Source organism: Fukomys damarensis, unplaced genomic scaffold, assembly GCF_012274545.1.
Source record: "Fukomys damarensis isolate Sample0158 unplaced genomic scaffold, DMR_v1.0_HiC HiC_scaffold_29, whole genome shotgun sequence".
NCBI classification, from domain to species: Eukaryota; Metazoa; Chordata; class Mammalia; order Rodentia; family Bathyergidae; genus Fukomys; species Fukomys damarensis.
In genome coordinates this window covers 17,094,471-17,109,699 of record NW_022900941.1, presented here as the reverse complement: position 1 = coordinate 17,109,699, position 15,229 = coordinate 17,094,471, and the positions used below count along the sequence as shown (strand labels likewise).

Sequence of the window (15,229 nt, the reverse complement as noted above, 5' to 3'; positions counted from 1 at the left end):
CTGTTGTTTTGTATGCTTTTGGGACTATAGCTGTTATTACTCCCCTCGACATATGAATGAAAGCAGAGTGTAAGACAAGCAAAGCCCTGGAAGGCAAGCGGTCCCTGAGCCTGAGGGACATTTTGCTTGTGTTCTACCTCCCGGCTGGCCTGGTCTTCCACCGTACTCCAGGACTGCCCCTGGCCAACCACCATGAACAAAGATAAATTTCAGAAACTTAGACTCAATAAAGATATGCGTGGTGATTTGCTGTCCTGTTAGCCAGAAGCATTAGTGAGCTCACAATGCAGCCTCCCAAATGTCTACTGTAAGTCTGGTATGGGCTATTTCATTTTAGACCTTTTGGTATACCTTTTATAGGTTGGAATTTTTTTCCCCAGATAAAAATTTTTTCATTTTTCTGATTTGAATGTTTACTATATGATGGCTTTAGGAAATATGGAAAATTTTAAAAAAGGAAAAGAAAAAAATCTATTCAAAGATGAATCACTGCTATCATTTGAGGGAATTTTTTTCTAGGGTCCCCGCCCCATACTAGGGATTGAATCCAGAGCTTTGCATCGAGCTACATCTTCAGCCTTTAAAACTTTTTTTTTTTTTCTAATTGAGTCCTGGTCTTGCTATGTGCTCAAATTTGTTGTACTCCTGCCTCATCCTCCCAGAGTTCTGGCACCACACCTGGCTTCTAGTTGTTTTCAGTGCACTTTTAAAAAAGCTGACTGTAAAGCTAGTCATATTATAGTACATCATTGTGTATCTTTCTCTAATTATCTCTCATAATGTCTTTCTCCTCCCTTTGGTTTTAGCCTACATGGCTTCAGTGTGCCAGGTGTTGTATACAAGGCCTTTGCACTGACTTCCCGCTTTCTGGGAGGTTCTCCTTCTAGACAAGTAAATGAGTCACTCCACTTCTTTCAAGTCTTTGCTTAAACGTCATCATCTCAACGAAGCCTCCTCTGACCTCCCCCTACTTGTGGCCCCCAAAATACCATCTGTCTATTATTAATATCATTATTCTACCTATATGCCAATGTAAACATTAAGCAATAGTATTTTTGTATACATTTCAAAATAGTTATATAAAGTCTATCCTTTCAATAGACCCTATAGCTGAGTATTTAGACTGGATCCAGTGTGGTGTTGTTGTAAATTACATGGACTTACTATGAACCTTGTATGTAAAGTGCTTTTTCATTTCTTAGGCACTAAAGAAATACTTGGATGAGGGGTTACCAGGTCGAGGTATATTGTATTAAGACACAGTTGGTAGCAAGTGAAAGAAACTCAACTCACATTGGCTTAAGCAACTTAAAGAAAATTATTGAGCAATGTATTTGAGGAACAGAGGGATCACATCAGACACAGGTAACTCCAGACGGTCAGTTGATGTCATCAGGGCTTGATCTATCTCTTATCTTCAGTGTCCACTTCCTCTGTGTTGTCTTCATTCTGAGGCCATCTTTATGCGTTTATTTCAGAATCACTTTCCACTGCTCCTGTTTTCATCTCCCTAGCTCTAAAACCATATCGTAGGAAGGCATTCCCTCTCTAATATTTTTAGTAAAAAACATGGGATGGGCTCTCCTTGGCTCCAATTGGATTGTGTCGTACTTGAATCATTAACTTTGGATGTGGGACAAGTTAATGGGTTATAGCAGGGTGGGAACCATTCCTGCCCACAACACTTAGTCTGATGCTAAGGCAGGTGTAGCTCCCCAGAGGGGGATCAGGGTGCTGCCCTCCAGCATGAGGGATGGGTACTGTGCAGGCCCAAACCATATACCTTCATGTTACTTACAAACATTTTTAAGGACTCTGTGTCTCAGTGGAGGAAAAAGCGAGGAGTCCAGTGCCATTTCTAAATAAGCAATATTGGAAGTATAAGTGCAGCCTAATCAGATGGAAAAGCATTTGCACTTTGACCGTGAGGAGAATTGGATGAGGCTCCCCATAGCTTGTGATCCCACACCTCAGAGGCTGGTGGTGACCATGAGCTCTGCAAGTGCACTTTTAACTTAATGACCAGTGGTGATAGGTGTGGATATGAGAAACAAACATTTTGAACATTCCCCTGAGATTCTGCTAGCTTCTATCCAAATGAAGTTGCAGGCTGTGGACAGTCCAGTCTGTTGCATTCCAGCATAGTTACAGAGTACGTTAAAGAGGCCCTGTCCTGGTGTACTGATAGCCTTAGTGACTTCATTACTTTCAGCTCTGTAGTTCCTGCCTTGACAAAAGCATCCTTCACAGGAGACCTCTGCTTTATGCCTTCTTGGTTGCCCATCTCTTCATGAGCATTGCCAGCTGGCAGCATAACAGGGCCCATGTCTGTTATTTGCTTTATGGTCAGTACTGAACTTTGGTGGATTTTGGCTATGCTCAACCAGGTGTTCATGGAGTTCCAAACGCCCCTATGACACATCTCTGCCTTGGGTGGTCATCTTGGTCCAGGCCTTTTGTTATCCAAGTGGGACTCATTTGTGGAATGAAGGAAGTTAGAAATTCATCAGTGAAAACCCTGTGGTTTGCTGTCTTTACATGGGAACAGGAACTGTTTTAAGAAACCTGTTTTTGAGCCAGGCATGGTGGCTCATGCCTGTAATCCTGGCGCTCAGGAGGCTGAGGCAGGAGAATTGCTGTGAGTTCGAGACCAGCCTGGGCTACATAGTGAGTTCCAGGTACTACATCGTGAGATACTGTCTCTAAAAAAAAAAAAAATCTGTTTTCTGTTCGCTTCATTGGTATCCTAGAATTAGAATATATTATGATGGGTTAGGAGTCAAAGAATGAAGTTATTACTCAGCATTCTTTATGAATTCCTAAAAGACCTTCTGAACTCTTCCATTTGGTTCTTGTGTTAATTAATGACTTCTTATTCAGTAGCAAGAAACAGGAAGCTGCCCGAGGTGAGGCTGTGTGGAGAGCCCTTCAGTGTACTCTTGATTCTCTATGCAATTTTTGGCATTTCTTTTTCCATGTCATCAAGGATATTAGACTGAGATAATTCCTCAGTGAATGATACATCTCTGTTAAGGACTTCAAGTCAACCTAGAGCCCCATTGCTCACATTTCCCTTGGTGCATATAGGACAGAACAACAGTAATATTCCACTTGCATTTGAGATTTTCCACCCACTGAGCAGGCTTACCTCATTCACACATGCAGGATTTTCTGGTATAATTCCGGAGTATTTGAAATCAGGGGTATTGGACTCCCACGGAGTTGGGGAAATCCTGCCATTCAGTGGTCATCTCTTTGTTTGATTAGATCCCTGAGATAAGGAATTCCTGTGTTTCTCACATGGTCAATCTTTTGAAATCGATAGCCTAATACATAGGTCTGGCATCACCATGTAAGTCATACACAAACACTTTAAAGTCATAGTTTACTGCTTGTAAAGCAAGTGGTCTCTTGTGATTGTGTGTGGAGGAAAGTGCTTTTCTAGCTGTGCTGTCTGTGATGCCCAAGCTGGAGAGCACAGGTAGAGACAGGTAGGTGCTCTGGTCCTGTAGCTTTCCTTTGGTCTGTTACTGAGTCTATGTGCAGGATGTTAGTGGAAGTTAAGAAGTTTCTACTAGTGATAAAAAAGCAGCCTGCAAGAAATACAGCTAAATTATTCTAAAAACAGGTTGTAAAGGGAAAAATGAGATACTTTTTAATTTGCTTCTATGAAATTTTGTTACGCTTACTTAACAATGACTGAGGACTTACTCCGAGTCATTTAATAAGACATTTCCATGCTCAGGGCAGTCCATCCAGGGATCCACTACCTCTGCACATGACAACGTCAATGGTGAATCAGTGGTGTTTGGGAAAGCTATCTGCTCCTCCATTACACACCTGTGTTGTCTGAGATAGCTACAGCTGGCATAGGCCCAAATGCCTTGGGCCTCCCTCTGGGGCCGTAAGAGGAAAGTCAGGAACACCTGGAGCAATTCGTATCAAGATAAAAAAAGATGGACAGTATTCCCCCTCACACAGCCTAAGGAATGGAATGTATAGGAGCTGGTGGTTCTCTGTAGCACTCTGTTTCTGCCCCTTGCTTGTCTTTCTACTCCCTGGTCTTTGTAGTAAACAGGGGCACAAATTTCAGGTTTACTTACACAAATTGACCATCTAGGAAATGAACTAATTTCGGTCCGCTTTGGGCCAGGTAATCCCCTTGTGCACACAGTATATCTCTGGGTTTACTCCTGAATATTGTGGATTAGGATGGGAAGTAGTTCCCAGAAAAGGACCATTGTGGTCCTTGAATGGACATCCACATAGGTGCTAACCCCAGTGCCTCCTGCCCTTGCCCATTTCCACACTGGAACCTCTGGGCCCCAGAGCAAGCCATCTCAAAGCTTTGGTGATTCAGAGGTAGAATTCTTTTCTTAGTTGGAGGGTGGATATAGCTTGTTAAATTTAGTTTTTGTTTATAGATCTACCTTTTCTGAGCCAAATTGAGGGCAATTTTTGAAGCTGGACATTGATTTGGTACAGAATAGAATTAGGCAAAACTGGCACCTAATCAACTTGCCTCCCAATTTTTGAATATAGATAAAATGTTTTAATTATAATCTTGGCATTTATGTTTATAGACATCTATTGTTATCTGTTTTTCTGAACAGATATGTTGGTGTCTATTTTACACTTTAAATGCTAGGCAAAAGATTTTCTTTTCAATTATGTTTGTGATGATGAAGGCATTAGATTCCATCACTCATTATTTTATATGAGATGAGTTTGGATAGTTGTAGTCTTCCTTTGAAAGTTTAACATAGTTCCAAGAAATCTCGTCTGGTTTCTAAATTCTCAAATCTCAGAAGTCATATGACTGGCAACTACACAGGCAGGTTTATTCAGAAGCTGGATGATTCTGAACATATGGGGAAGGGAAGTTGTTGCAGGTAGAATTTGGAAATCTTTTTACCATCCATTTAAATTTCACATTTTTATAAGGATAGTAAATTTAAAATTTTATTCTATTGGAACTTTTCAGTGATATTTAAAAGGCCATACCAAATGTATTGATATGCACACAAATGAGAGAAATTAGGAGGATTTCAAATATTCTGAATAATATTTTCTTTCTTTTTAGCTGTCTCCGTTATGAGGTACAGCGCCTCTGCTTTTGGGTTTGCAGTAAGTAAATGTACTTTCATGAAGTTTTGCACGTTTGTCCTGAGCCCATGAATCTCTCCCCGAGCTCTCAAAGAAGAGGGTAGTTAGCATGTGAGAGCTTAGCATGGGAACCATACCTTTTATGGAAATAGCTTCTCTAAAAATGCCAATTTAATAGAATTAAACTGCAGTGTGACCATGTATTTCTCAAGGACAGATGGGGAAACCATATTTTTCATAAAAAGTTGTTGATTGAGAGCATGTTTTCGGAGTTTTAGACCTTCTTTTCTCTTTCAGGTGTGGGTAAGGCTGGTATGTACTGAGTGATGCATTTACTGGTGTAGACAGGTGTTGGGATGAATCAGTCTGTAGCCCAACTAGGGGTAACTGGGCTCCCAACCTACCTCCAGATGAAACTTGTGCAGGGAAAGCTGGCCTTTCCTGTGGTTCTCCATGTTGAAAAACTGGGTGATATTTCCCCTCACTCCTTCAAGATAGTGCCAGTTCTTGTGAGTTTCCAGGGGACATTGTGATACGGTGTGATGATTGATAAGGAGAGCTGCTTGCAACATTCCTCCTATGTAGACGTAGGATTTCTGGTACCTGAGAGTATGAATGCCTCTTTCCAAACCTACTTCTGACCTTTGTTGTGAGAACTTAGTGTTTGTGGGGGTGTTGCAGAGTCTTTTCGAATCTTATGATAGGTGTGGACTGTCCAGAGAAATTCACATGATCACACATGCACACACACCCAGAAACACACAAATATTCTCACCCCCCTCTCTAACAAGCCCTGCCCTGCCCCTTCTATCTTCTATTTGCCTGTGTGTCTCCCTCACTCCTCTTTCTTTGAAACAAAGCATTGACTTTTGTACATAGTATCAAAGTGTCAGTGGACTCTCTGGAGCCTTGGGTAACTCTCACCTTCACCCCCGATTCTGGGTGGAACAGTCCTTTGGAGAGCTAGAAACAGAACCCACACCCTTAAAATGTGCAGGGAAATGTTGAGTTATCTTACCCGCCACAAGGAAACCAATCCACATACTTCAGAAGGATATGCTTCCCATCCCTGCCTTGTGTCTCCAGGGTGCTGGGAGCAGAGTCCACCACACAACTAAGGTACTGTGGTGTTCTGAATTCTATGCCCCAGGCTCCACCATGAGGGGTTGTGAGCAGTTGTGTTGAGACGTTCAACACTTCTTTTCACTGAGATACTCTGAAATACAGCACAGTTGTCTTGTGTCTTCATGGTCATGCTGTATTAACTCTGGAAAGCCACTAATGCCATGTTTCCTTCTAGTTTGATGCCATCTTGGATGTCTTGTCATCGGCGATTGTCCTGTGGCGTTACAGCAATGCTGCTGCTGTACACTCTGCCCATAGAGAATACATGTAAGTAGTTTCTTATTTTTTCCAGACTTCAGAGCCCTTGCAATTGAAGGCTAGACAACTAGGCCATCAACAGAAATCACCCTACAGCTTCTGTCCCAGTGATGAGATGAGGATTCTAGGTTGCCCTGGTGGGCAAGCTAGTGCAACATCAGCCATGGTAATAGGTCTTCCTGGGATGGTCAAAGAAAGTGGTTCTCCTTTATAATCCTCTTTGTGCCCTACTCTTTGAGTCTGGAGTGAATGTTTATTTGCTTATCCATCTGTCTATCTGTTCTTCCATCCATCTATCATCCTTTCTCTTATTATAATCTTAATTTTTAAAATTTTGTACTTTTTTCTTCTAAGATATCACTGATTTATAGAAGACATATTAAAGCTATTCTTCTAAATTATTCTACTTGCTTTCCATCACTTTCTATATTAGAGGATGCTGCTTCATCCTATGGGTAAAAAAATTGAATTTGAAGGATTTGTATTTGTGTCTATGCAACATGTATCTTTTTTAACTTCCCTTACCCTATAGCAGTGATGGAGAACCTTTTAGAGCTTTTGGTGATACAAACAGGCTGTTGCAACACTTCTACCATAGGTTCACCACCATTAACCTATATCATTTGAACCCCACTGGGTGATAAGAGCACAGGTTCTAGAGTCTTTTTTTTTTTTTTCATGGTAGAAGGGATTAGAACTTGGGGCCAAGCACAGATTCTAGAGTCAGATTTCTAGAAAGGATTAAAACCCAGAGCCTCATACTTGCTAGGCAAGTGCTCTACCATTGAGCTCTACCCCACTCCTAGAGTAGGATTTCTTAGTTTTGAAGATGACAATTTGGGTGCCTGCTCCTGGTGTCAATATGCCTGATCTTATCTGATCTCTCGGAAGATGACAATTTGCTAGCTGTGACACTGCTTTGTGCCTCACTTCTTCATCTGGAAAAGCAAGAAGACAATTCCTCTGCAGGATTATTGTGAGGAATACACATACATACATATGCACATATGCATACATTTGCATGTGTACAAGGGGTGATAAAAATATATGGTGAGTGTTTAAAGTATTGCTACCATGGCTGCCTCAATGTCCTGAATTGACTGAAAAAGGTTTACCTTTCCTGGTCACTTTGACTTTGGAGAAGAGCCAGTAGTCACACAGTGCTAGATCTAGTGAATAAGGTGGATGAGAAGACATTGTAATTTTTAGGTATACAGTATAGTTACATTCATTATTGGGATCTTGTACCTCTACATGACAAGTCTTGGTTCTCATTTTTTTCTCTTATCCCTTCCCTCCCTTCACCCTCTCCTCCCCTCCCCATTTACAAACACTTTTTTTCCATTTTCTCATATGTTTTTCTTTTCCCTTTTTCCCTTTCCCCTACCCTTCCCACTTTCCCTACACCTTTAGCCCTTTTCTTCCTATTTCACATTGTCAATTATCTATGAGCTTGCTTTTCTGTTGGACAGCATGTAGCAGCAGCATTCACTATAGTTTTGATCACCAAAAACATTCACAAAAGACTTCCAAAACAGCTTCAAAAATTAGCACAACAATGAGATAAACGTATTTGAATTACTTCTGCTCTCATTGCATGATATTTGTGTGTGTGTGTGTGTGTGTGTGTGTGTGTGTGTATCAGAACATCGGGCAAAGAGTTTTACCTTGACTGTGCAGATTTGGATTAAACACAAATGAGTAACTCCCCCGAGTGCCCATTGAGTATGTAGTGGTCCCCAGACAAAATGTACTCTTGAATGCATTGTTAAGCTATACTCATACGTGCAAGTGTAGAGATACCTTGTTGCTGCTTGAAGATTCAGGAAGTATTGTATTTACAATTGAATGTACACAATGGAAACTTCCAGAAGGTGATACCATAATGGATCTACTATTGACAGCATATTTTAATTTACTTCATTATTGGCTTTAGGTAGTACACAAAACTTCTTTTACTTGTTAAGTAGTATTTTGAATATGTTCACTCTTTTGACAAATATAAACTTATCAAACTTGTGATATATCAAACAGAAGATATTACTTTGAACAAAGTTAATTTTAAAAGTGAGTTAATTTGTCATTGATAAACTTAAAACAACACTAGCAAATTAATTTTGTAAAATTTGAAATGATAAAATGATGATGATGATGATGATATTCAAAGTTATGTTGACTTTTTAGCTGAAGAAACAAAGAATGCATTTGCCCAGTCTACTACGTAGCTATTTGGAGAATTTAATAAAAACAATCTAAAGAATACCGTATAGAGATATGCTTAGATTTTGAGAATTAGATACTTTCTTGTCAGAACAACACCTTATTTTTGAGTATAGTTGTAATACCAAAATACTTGCTACTAGCACTTGTACTAACACTTGATATGTGGCATGTCTGAAATGAATTGTGTAAGTATAAGATATACACCAGATTCTAAAGACTAAGAAAAAAATATATAAAAATTGTACTAATTTTAAAAATATTTATTACATGTTGATAACAGAATATTTTGGATATATTTGGCTAACCTATTTAAATTACTTCTTTTTATTTTTTCAACATGGCTTCTGAAAATTTTAAATGATATATATGCTTCGCATTTTATTTTTGTGAGTTTCTATATACAGGAGAAAATAAGAGAATTTCTTCTATATATAGGAGAAATAAGATGCAAAGAATTGTAAGGAGATAGTTCTATTCCTTGTATTTGTTTTCTTATTTTAGAGTTAATAATCTGGCATCTGCTTTACACTTTCAGAAGGAATTAATTTTAGTTTCCCAATTCCTTTCTTTTAATTTGATTTCTTATCTGGTTTCTTTTCTGTTGAAATGATTTTCAAACATATTAGTCACAAAGCCACAAATGTGGCTTTTCTGTACTGTTGAGATCTCCACAAACTTCACCAAGTGGCCTGAGGTTTTCCCAGATGAAGATTCATGGCAAGGAATTTCTATGGTTTCACTGTTTTAATGATCCTCAAATAGATGCCATTTTAAAAAGTGTATTTTATCACCCAAAGGCATAACCCTAGGGGTGATGATGGTATGATTATTGCTAGTTTGTTGTTTATGTGATGATGCCAATGAATTCACTTGGAGATTCCTAATCTAGGGATTAAAACAGTACAGTCCTCTCTCTTGTTGGCTTTAAAGTTTTAATCTCCAGTTTAAAATTCATAAAAGTATTGCTGAGAATCAAATGTTTACATGTTAATGGACATAAATGAGTTGTGAGGAGCATAGGTAGAAAAACCATTGGTTTTTCAGTTAGTTGTTAGATAGCAATATTACTATTGGAAGGTATCCAACTGGCTCCAAGTTAAGTTCTCTTTTTTTTTTTTTGAACTGGATCCAGAACCTCTGGATGAATCGTGAGTTTGAAATTCCCAATGTGAAGAGAATAAAAGGCTTCCTTGGTTCTGCCTCCTAATGACTGTCTGTCTTGACTGTGGATGGGGGTGGGGCATTGGCTACTCAGAATTCAGATTATGGCCCTGTCCCACCACAGAACATATCCTGATAGTTTCTTTGTTGTTGCTTTCTCTTTTTGTAAAAAAGTATAGCATAAAATTTAACATTTCAACTGTTTTAAGTCTATAGTTCAATAGCGTGAAATATATTGACCTTGTCAAACAGATAACCAGAGATTTTTAATCTTGCAAAACTGAAACTCTATACCAATTAAAATTCTGTTTTCTTCTCAGCCCCTAGTAATGCCATCCTATTTTCTGTTCCTATGCATTTGATTGCTTAGAGGCCCCATAAATAGAATTTATACAATATTATTTTATGACTGGCTTATTTCACTTGCCATCCTATTGTCAATGTTTATCCATGCTGTAGTATGCGATACAATTTCCTTCTCTTTAAGGGTTAAATAATATTCCGTTAGATGTGTCCCACTTTTGTCTACCCATTCATAGACAGATTGCTTCCCTCTCTTGGCCACTGGGACTAATCTTTCCATGAGTGGGTGTGCAAGTAGTTCTTTGAGAACTTGCTTCCAGTTCTTTTCACTGTATATTCAGCAGTGGGATTGGTGGGTCCTACAACATTCCTCTCTTTAATATTTTGAGGAGCCTCCCTAGTGTTTTCTATGGCAGTTGCACCATTTCATAATGCCCCCAAATAGATTTTTTTTTAAATCTCCATCTTTGATCAGTTACTTTTCTGTGAATTACAGATATACAGAGTGGATCGTCAGGTTTACTCATCATCAGGGCTTTCAATAGATGAACATAGAGAAAGGTGAGGGAGTCAAGTATATTTTCAAGGAAGGGAGTATGTGAATAGATCATACTATCCCAACTGGTCAAGGATGCCTGGGGTGACAATGGCTAGGTGAATGAACAGTCACAGAGTCTTGATTAGCTTAACAGTTATTGGTATGGGGTACTAACCTGTAAGTGAGATATGAAAAGCAAGAATTTGAGGATGTGGAGTCTGGGAGTGGGATGACAGTGCTTAAGAAGGGAGGTTCAGTGCCATGCAGCAGTGAACAGAAGAGTCTGGGCATGGTGATGGTGGGGTGACACTGGCCTGGTACCAATGGATTGCTGTGCATCCAAAGAACGAAGCCCTATGTGTACAGTTGCACTATGAACTCTAAGGTTCATTAAGTGAAGAAAGCATAGTGAAAAATATGTATGGTCTTTTCTCATTTGTTTGAAGCTTACATTCATCCATTTGGCTTGTGCATAGAGAAAATCTCTGCAAGGACACAAAGGAGACTGGCAGAAGGATGACTTCCCCTCTAGGAGGAGAGCTGGGGACAGGTGAAGGAGTGACATTCAACCTCTAGACCAAAACCATCCAGTAGACTCTGGGCCAATATAACATACACTGAATCTTTTCTGAGCTGTATGACAACCACAAATGCCTTGTGACCACTGAGCCTGTCACATGTGGCTATAGCCACTGGTGAACTGAGTTAACTTTAATTTTAAAGAGTTGAAATAGCCACATGTGGCTAGCTACCACCATATTGGAAAATGAATGCATCTTTAGATAAATTGCTTACTTTTAACCTTTTTTTAAAAAAACTGAGTTGTTAATAAATCAAAATGCAGGAGGAGTGGGAGGTAGCACAGTGGTAGAGTACTTGCCTAGGGTCTGTGAAGCCCTGGGTTCCATCTCCAGCACTGGGAAAATAAAACAAAGAGTAGAGTATTTATACATAAGAGAAAGGTATTGGGGGAAGCAAGGAGGTGCTGCAAGTGGAGCATGTGAGGACAAATTAGTGTAGGAGGAACTTGGCGAGGCTGAATGACGCAGAAGATATCACGCCTGTCTTCTTAGTCATTCTTAGCCCATATACCATGTAAGGCTACAGGAAGGACCGCCTCCTGCTGCTATCGGCTGCTGGGCCATGGGATGCTTGCCATAGAAGGTACAGCTCGATGCTCTTTGGAAGCCTCTGACATTTTGCATACAATTGCAGCATGGGGTGGGGGATGAAGGCACTGCAGGCCCAGCTGTCTCTTTGGGCCATGTGTCAGCTCACTGAGACGGAGGGGTGGAGGCAGATGGGAGGCACTACTCACCCTTACGGTTTCTCACTCTGCAATGGAGTCAGCAAGGAAGCCCGAGAGGTTGTTCTGCTGCTCCAAATATACCTGCAGATGGCATTTATTTGCTCAGTAGTGTTTTGGAAAGTGAATTTGAGCACGCTGGAATGGATATTCTTAGAGATGCCTAAAACTTCTGTGTATCTCCTCATGTGAAATAAATGGGTCACACTGGTTCTCACCCAGGGAGCCTGCTGTGTTTCTTTTCCAATTTGCTGAGCCAAATGCTTTGGCCTACAAACTCCAACCTGAAAGGATGGTTTGATGATAGCCTTTTGATTACTGGATTTGCCAGAACCTTTGATCCTTTTGGAAACAACTCCAAAAATTAAAGAAGACAAGTAACTGATTCAGTCGAGAGATAATGGCTTGGGCCCGGCTTTAGCTCAGTGATTCTGCTGCCTGCCTCACAAGCGCAAGGTCCCGAGTATAATCCCCGGTACAAATAAAAAGAGAGAGAGAGAGAGAGAGATAATGGGTTAGTAATTTGTTTCTGGTGTCTTGTTTGAATGGATTACAAAGGTATTGAGTTATAATACCAGGAGCATACTAACATAGTATCATATCTCCATCTCCTCATGAAGTGTTTGGTCTCATGCTAACTTAGAGGTTCTGGGGATGTGAATCGGATTTATTCTACATTTGTTCTGTGGTCTTAACTGTGCAAAGCTCTTGAACATGTTGTAAGTCGAGCAGAACCTGAGCTAGAAGAATAAATAGCTTTGGAAGTGCTGTCAATGACTGATGGGATCAGAGGCAGAAAGTGGTGTCTTTGGAGGAGGGCAGAGCTCATCTCCTCTAAATGGTTCACATTTTGTCTTGCCTGAAAGCAGAAAGAAATGGCTTTCTATTGTCAAGCCCTTCATGGGCCAAAGGATGAATGAAACCCAGCAGAACACAGATATGATACTAACAGGTCGAGGTGCTGTGGCAAAGGAGTATTGAAGGAAGAAATGTAAGCTTGGTCCTTGTTATGAATTGTGTCTCCCCAAAAGACACATTGCAGTCATAACTCTCAGTACTATAGGATGTGATCTTTTTTGGAAGTCGGGTTTTTCCAAATGTAATAAAGTTAATGTGGGGTCTTAGTCCATTAAGGTAGCCTCTAGTCCAATGTGACTAGCATCCTCATAAGAGAGGACAGAGACTGGAAGGAGACAGCTGTGTGACTGTACAGGTAGAGATTCGAATGATGCCCAGTGAGTCAAGGAACGCTAAGGATTGCAGAAAACACCGGAAGAGGAAAGAAAGCTAGGTTTCCAACAGGGAATGACCCCTTGATTTCAAACTTCCAGCATCCAAAACTGTAAGACAGTAAATTGTTGCTTTTGAAACCACCCAGTGAATGGTCTTGTGTTATGAAAGCCCTAGGAAATGGATGCAGTCCTTCCTCACAGCTGCACCGTCCCTCATCTGCTTTGTCAAACTCTCTAAGCCTCAGCTTTCTCATCGGAAAAGCCAGGAGGGTTTTGACAGCTACTACTGACATTACAGTGAAGACGAAGCCCCGGTGTTGAGTGTAACTTCAGGACATGCTGAAGGATGTCAGATGACTAATATTCTGCCCCTGCAGTTTTGAAAATGTTTTTATTAGTTGCGCTAGACTAATTTGAAATGATCTGCCCCATTGTTTTGTTTTTCAAGAGCATGGGATAAAGAGTTTGTAGAGAATGAATTTTAAATCTTAAGCAGACATTTTTAGCATATTTAGAAAATTGTTTTTTACCTAGAGATGTAGGGGAAGTAGTGTAATGGGGTGATAAAAAGTAGTTCTTGAGTCCTCAATTTTATTTCCCTCCAAAGAAATGTGATTCTTTAAGGCAAAACAAAGGAATGCATGATTATTATAAAAAGAGGTAATTCATGGAGGTACAAAAAATATAGTAAAACTCATTGGTTATAAATCATCCTAGGAATGACCAGAATTAGGAATTTAATGTAGTCTGTTGTGTTCAGGCATTCATGCACAGACATGCTGATGGATTTCACAAAGTTTAAAGAAAACTTCATCACTATATAAACAATTTTGTTCTTTTAATTTTTTGCGTAAACATAATATATATGCATCCTTTCACAAACTATTTTCCTACTTAAACCATATTTGGAATATCCTTTCATCTTAGGATAGGAGTATGTTATTTTTTGATATCTATGTGTTAGTCCATGTTTGGATTTTGTTTAAGCAAATTTCTACTGAAGATATGGGTTATTTCTCATGTCCTGGGGTTAGAAACAACCCAAAATAATCCTCCTAATATGTGTTTGTTGTCTTTTTAAAGGATGAATTCTTAAAAGTCTAGGTCAAAGTCTATACCTAAATTTTTTTTTTTTTTTTTTTTTTTTTTTTTTTTTGGTATTGAGGATCGAACTCGGGTCCTTGTGCTTGCCAGGCAGACAGTGGAACCACTGAGCTAAATCCCCAGCTATACCTAATAATCTTGATCACCAGTATAAAACTCTGCTTCAAAAAAGTCATACTAATTGACATTCTCAATAGTAGGAGCTGAGAATGTTTGTATACCTAGCCTCACCAGCACTAAGTGTAATAACTCTTTTTTATTTTTTGCTACTTGTCCAGGTGGAAAATTGAATTCTCCATTTTAATGTGCACTCCTTTATTTACCAATCTAGTTGAAGGTACTTCCCTGTACTTCCTAGGCATTCATATATCTTTTGGGAATTGGGTTGCCAGAATTTCTGATGGGAATGAAAAGCCTTTTATTTCTATTGAAGTTACTCTCATTTACTTCCTGGACATTTGTATTTCTTTTGGGAATTGAGTTGCCAAGATTTCTGATGGGAATGAAAAGCCTTTTATTTGTTTTGTTTCCAAACTTGGGCTACTAGAACTCAGGTGACTAAGAAGTACAACTTAATAATTGACCAGGTAGTTCCTGCTTTGCCTCTTAGTGTGCGTGTGTGTGTGTGTGTGTGTGTGTGTGTGTGTGTGAAGTGCGTGTGTGTGTGTGTGTGTGTGTGTGTGTGTGTGTGTGTGTTGGAAAATTTGCTTGTGTAGCTCCATCAGAGGATTTTAAGCCCATAAGGGTGAGAGTATTCCTTAGCTATTGTGTTCTTTTTATCCCCACTCTGGAATAAAACCTTACATTTTATAGGTACTCATTAAAAAACTGCAATGCAAAAGGTTGAACTATGAGATTCCTTCATCTTATGTA

General features: G+C 39.6%; 1 protein-coding gene across 2 annotated transcripts in view; it reads left to right on the top strand.

Moving 5' to 3' along the window:
- Tmem163 (transmembrane protein 163) overlaps nt 1–15,229 on the top strand; it is a 357,236-nt gene that overhangs the window by 271,239 nt on the left and 70,768 nt on the right. For both annotated transcript variants that reach the window (XM_033757138.1, XM_010606193.3), the window contains 2 exons: nt 5,084–5,127; nt 6,407–6,498. In XM_033757138.1, coding sequence (XP_033613029.1) covers nt 5,084–5,127; nt 6,407–6,498 — 136 coding nt within the window. The remainder of the gene's footprint in view (nt 1–5,083; nt 5,128–6,406; nt 6,499–15,229) is intronic.